Genomic DNA, 3873 nt, shown 5'->3' with positions numbered 1-3873 from the left:
TTAACAAACAAAAACCCAATTACTGATTTCCAGGCCACAAAGGCACACAAATATTATCAAAATATGGCACATCAAATTTTAAATTTACATCTCAAAAAATTCATAATTGTCTTTGATCTATTCTCCGCATCTGAGGCAAGCTCCAGCGTCATTTCAGCTTGAACTTCCAATTGTTGTAAATTAATGTGCTCACTGCCCTCTCGACTGATTTACATCAGCAGATGGACCAACACCAGCATTTTCTTCAACATCACTTTGTTCACAAGTCCCAGCAAGGATCTCATTTGCAGACTCATTTTGTTGAGCATCATCTAGGATCTCATTTGCAAGCTCATTCTGTACTTGAGCACTATCAAGAACCTCAATTTGAGGATCATTTAGTACATGAGTACTGTCAATGCCCTCATTTGTGCTGTTAGCCTGAGTTTGATCATCTCTAAAACTATGAGGACTGTTTTCCAAAGAACTACCAGACAGGTCACTTGCTTGAACTTGAAAGATGTCCAATCTGGATAGAAAACCTCTCCTGTATATTACATGAGATTAGGAAAATAATACAGAGAAAGATATTAGGAAATGGCTGCCTAATATCTAGGACAAAGCATAAAAAAACTAAATAAAAATAAAAAAAGGTAAAAGTAACAGACCAATACACATCACATACAGATGTTTGACTGATATGTCCCCCAATTATAATTTACTCTGCACCCAATAATTCAATCAGTAGCTTTTCTCCACTTAAAAATAGTACACCAAAATTCAAACAATTGCAAACCACAGCCAGTGTTCATTTATCATGGGCTTTCACATATACTTAAGGTCAAAAAAAGCATGAACCTAAAGTCCTAAACTAACTGAGCAAAACTCACAAGAATACATGATGAACTCAAATCTATTTCCCACCAACCCGCTTTTTACTTTTATAATTACTCCCTGAATAAAAGTAATGTTGCAAAGTGACTATTTTGTCTTAGAACTAAGACATCTAATCTTTGTTTCAAGCATGAGTATATATAACCTACATTATTGAACTCGTGCTCGTTAAAACATCCCAATCGAATCTACGTGGGGAAAACCAAGAGGTAGAATTCAACCTCACGTCTTGGGGTAAGGGTCCTAAGGGACCATAGTGGGCATAGTCCATACCCCATGAAAGTGCCAATTATGCAAAATATTTATGAACACATGCACTGATTAAGCACGTAAGCTGGGAAATTGACCACATAACACACTACAGAGTAGTCACTTTCTGGACCGTAGTATATCACCGTGTTGTGGTCTAGTCTAACCGTCTAACAACACATTCACACATATGATACAGTAATATGTAGCATTATATAACAACTGAAAAGCCAGTTAAGCACTATAACCATGGAATGATGGATGCCACTCGCCAGAGTTGTGCCCACAGCAAGCTGCAACACAAGCTTCTTGCATTACTGATAGCGGAATATCCTTGTTACAGATGTTTGCAAAGGCCCGCATATGTTTCATCCCGTATTGAGTTAAGGTCCCACATTCTTTCTCAAACACCCGAACCTGAAGATATGAAAGTTTTCACAGTTAATTAAGTTCAAAATAACAGAAATTTAGCTACATGTCCTGTTACTATGAAATCAACCAAGAATACAAATTTAATTAATTACCATTGATTTCAAGAAATCCCAATCATCCACAAGCGGAATTCCACGGCTTGGCTTTGCGCGTAGGACCGAAGGGCCATTGTTTAGTCCAAATAAAAGTTTTCCGATGAATTCAATGCTGCTGTCAAGGTGGCTTCTGTGCTTCATAGTCTCAATTATCTCTTTAAGAATCTTATGCTTCTCCTCATGTTCCTCCTTTGATCTTTCATACTGTAAGAGAAGTTGGTGATTATTGAGTAGTGACAGACATAGATTATAGATACAAGTCCAAGATTCAGAATTGACCAATTTATGTAAGTTAAGCATCTTTTGATCTAAAATGAAGTGTAACATGTAAAAAAAAAAAACTATTTTTTATGAAATCAATTACTAAAAATTTCCCAAGCCTGTGGGATAGGTTAATGATTGCACTGTTGAGTATACATATTTTAGGCTCAAGGATAGCAGACTTATAAGAAAAAAAGTATTAAGTAAACATATGCTATACTACTGTGGCTAAATTCCTCCCTAAAATCTCAAATATAGCATAAATTATGATAATTAAACAAAACCCAGGCCACTACTTTTTTTTTTAACCTAATTAGAAGAACAAACCAGCAGAAGCTATCAATTTGCAACATTACATATATAAAAACATCATTACCCTAACATGATAAACCATAAAATTCCAAATCAAGTAAAATTTACAAACTTTACAACAAAAACAAGGATTCAAAACACAAAATCACAAACCCTGAAAATTCAGTTTATCAATCAATCAATTTAAAATTTCCTAATTGATTTCAACTGTTTAAATTAATTAATCCAGTAAAAACAGAGATAGCAACAAATAGATCAAAATCAATAAAATAAAAAAGAACTAATCGAATAAAAAAAACACAGGTGATTTCAAATGTTTAAATTAACTAATATACACAACAAAATATCCAGTAAAATTAACACAAACCCATCAATCATCCAAATCAAGTCACACAAATTAGATCAAACAAACCCGTATATTAAAAATATAAAAACGAATCCAGAAATTCAAACATAAAAAATAATAATCATTAAATTGAAAAATTTGTACCTAGGGTTAGTGAAAGAGAGGCGGCGAGAATTGCGGGCGAGATTAAGGAGAAACGGTGAAGGAGGGCGGCGGAAAGGCGGATTGAAGGAGATCTGGCGCAACCCCAGTCAATTTAACCATTTTTCTCTCTCGTCGTTCCATCTCGCTGTTTTTCTCCAATGGAAGGGGAAGATCGATTGATGGAGTAGAGGAGAGAGGTCGTGATTTTGAAATGAGACGAGAGAGGGCCTGAGATTGATGGGCAAGATTGTTGAATTACGGGGAGGAGAGAAGAGGAGAGGAGAGAGAGAGGGAGTGAGGGACTGATGAGAGAGAAAGAGGCGAATGACGGCATAGTTTGGGCATTTGGGTGAAACCCTAAAAAGCTAAATATTGGGCTCCTCTCATACGTTGGGCCAAGTTTGGGCATTTGTAACGGGCACAATATGTCTGTTACGTGTAATGTAGTATCCGTAACGGGCAAAATAGTGTCCGTTACGAATACTTATTTATTTGTAACGGGCACTAATTTGTCCGTTACAATTATATAGGTATTCGTAACGGACATTATTTTGCCCGTTACAAATAAATAAGTATTCGTAACGGACACTATTTTGCCCGTTACGAATATCTTAATTGTAACGGGCAAAGCTTTGCCCGTTACGAATAGCCTGTTACTGTAGACACCCATTTGTGTCTCCCCAAAACCAAACCCAGTGATGAGTGCCTTTCACGCCGAATCATAATTGAATGAAACGAAAGTGTGGAAAGGTCTAGTGTTGCGGAAAGTTTTTATTTCTTTTCTTTTCTTTTCTCTTCTCTCTGTTTTTGAAAACTTTATTTTAAGAAAACAGCCAATCCAGTTTGGTTGGTCCATGATATGGGTCCAATAGTGGTATAGTTGGATGGGGCTTGCAAAGACCTTTCCAACGATATATTATAAGCCCAATTCCGATGAATATTGAGGAATTTATGGCCAATTTACTAAACTGGGCTCGGTTTGAGTTTTAAGTACGGCCCAATGATCTAGGGGAGGGCCTAATATGATTTATCATTCCTAATGTAATTAGGAATGGTTTTGGTCTTCTAGAACATTCTAGAAGGTTCTCATCATTCTTAATTCAATTAGGATTCTTTAGAGTTTTAATTAGATCAAATAGCATTTTCGACTGAAATTATATT

General features: G+C 36.0%; 1 protein-coding gene across 2 annotated transcripts; it reads right to left on the bottom strand.

Moving 5' to 3' along the window:
- Nucleotides 1–3157, bottom strand: LOC110738777 (vacuolar-processing enzyme-like). 2 transcript variants are annotated; one of them, XR_002514662.1, is made up of 4 exons: nt 2713–3157; nt 1647–1853; nt 648–1539; nt 1–526 (listed from the first exon to the last, which is right to left on the bottom strand). XR_002514662.1 is itself a non-coding variant. In XM_021919207.1 (4 exons), the coding sequence occupies exons 2-4, from the start codon at nt 1788–1790 to the stop codon at nt 378–380; spliced, it is 462 nt and encodes a 153-aa protein (XP_021774899.1). In that variant the 5' UTR covers nt 1791–1853; nt 2713–3128; the 3' UTR covers nt 1–377. The 2 variants fall into 2 exon arrangements, 1 of the variants encoding a protein (XP_021774899.1); XM_021919207.1 differs by having other exon boundaries at nt 1371–1539; nt 2713–3128.
- Nucleotides 3158–3873: the final 716 nt, after the last annotated feature.

This window comes from Chenopodium quinoa, unplaced genomic scaffold (assembly GCF_001683475.1).
Source record: "Chenopodium quinoa cultivar QQ74 unplaced genomic scaffold, ASM168347v1, whole genome shotgun sequence".
Classification (NCBI taxonomy): Eukaryota; Viridiplantae; Streptophyta; class Magnoliopsida; order Caryophyllales; family Amaranthaceae; genus Chenopodium; species Chenopodium quinoa.
Note: the sequence above shows the minus strand (reverse complement) of the source record. Positions and strands in the feature narration are given on the sequence as shown.

Excerpts from the sequence above, each read along its gene's own strand:
- LOC110738777 (XM_021919207.1), bottom strand. The coding sequence starts at position 1,790 with ATGAAGCACAGAAGCCACCTTGACAGCAGCATTGAATTCATCGGAAAA. Across the intron at positions 1,540-1,646 it reads GGGATTTCTTGAAATCAATG|GTTCGGGTGTTTGAGAAAGA; the intron begins GTAATTAATTAA and ends TCATATCTTCAG. Across the intron at positions 527-1,370 it reads GTGGCATCCATCATTCCATG|GAGAGGTTTTCTATCCAGAT; the intron begins GTTATAGTGCTT and ends TGTAATATACAG.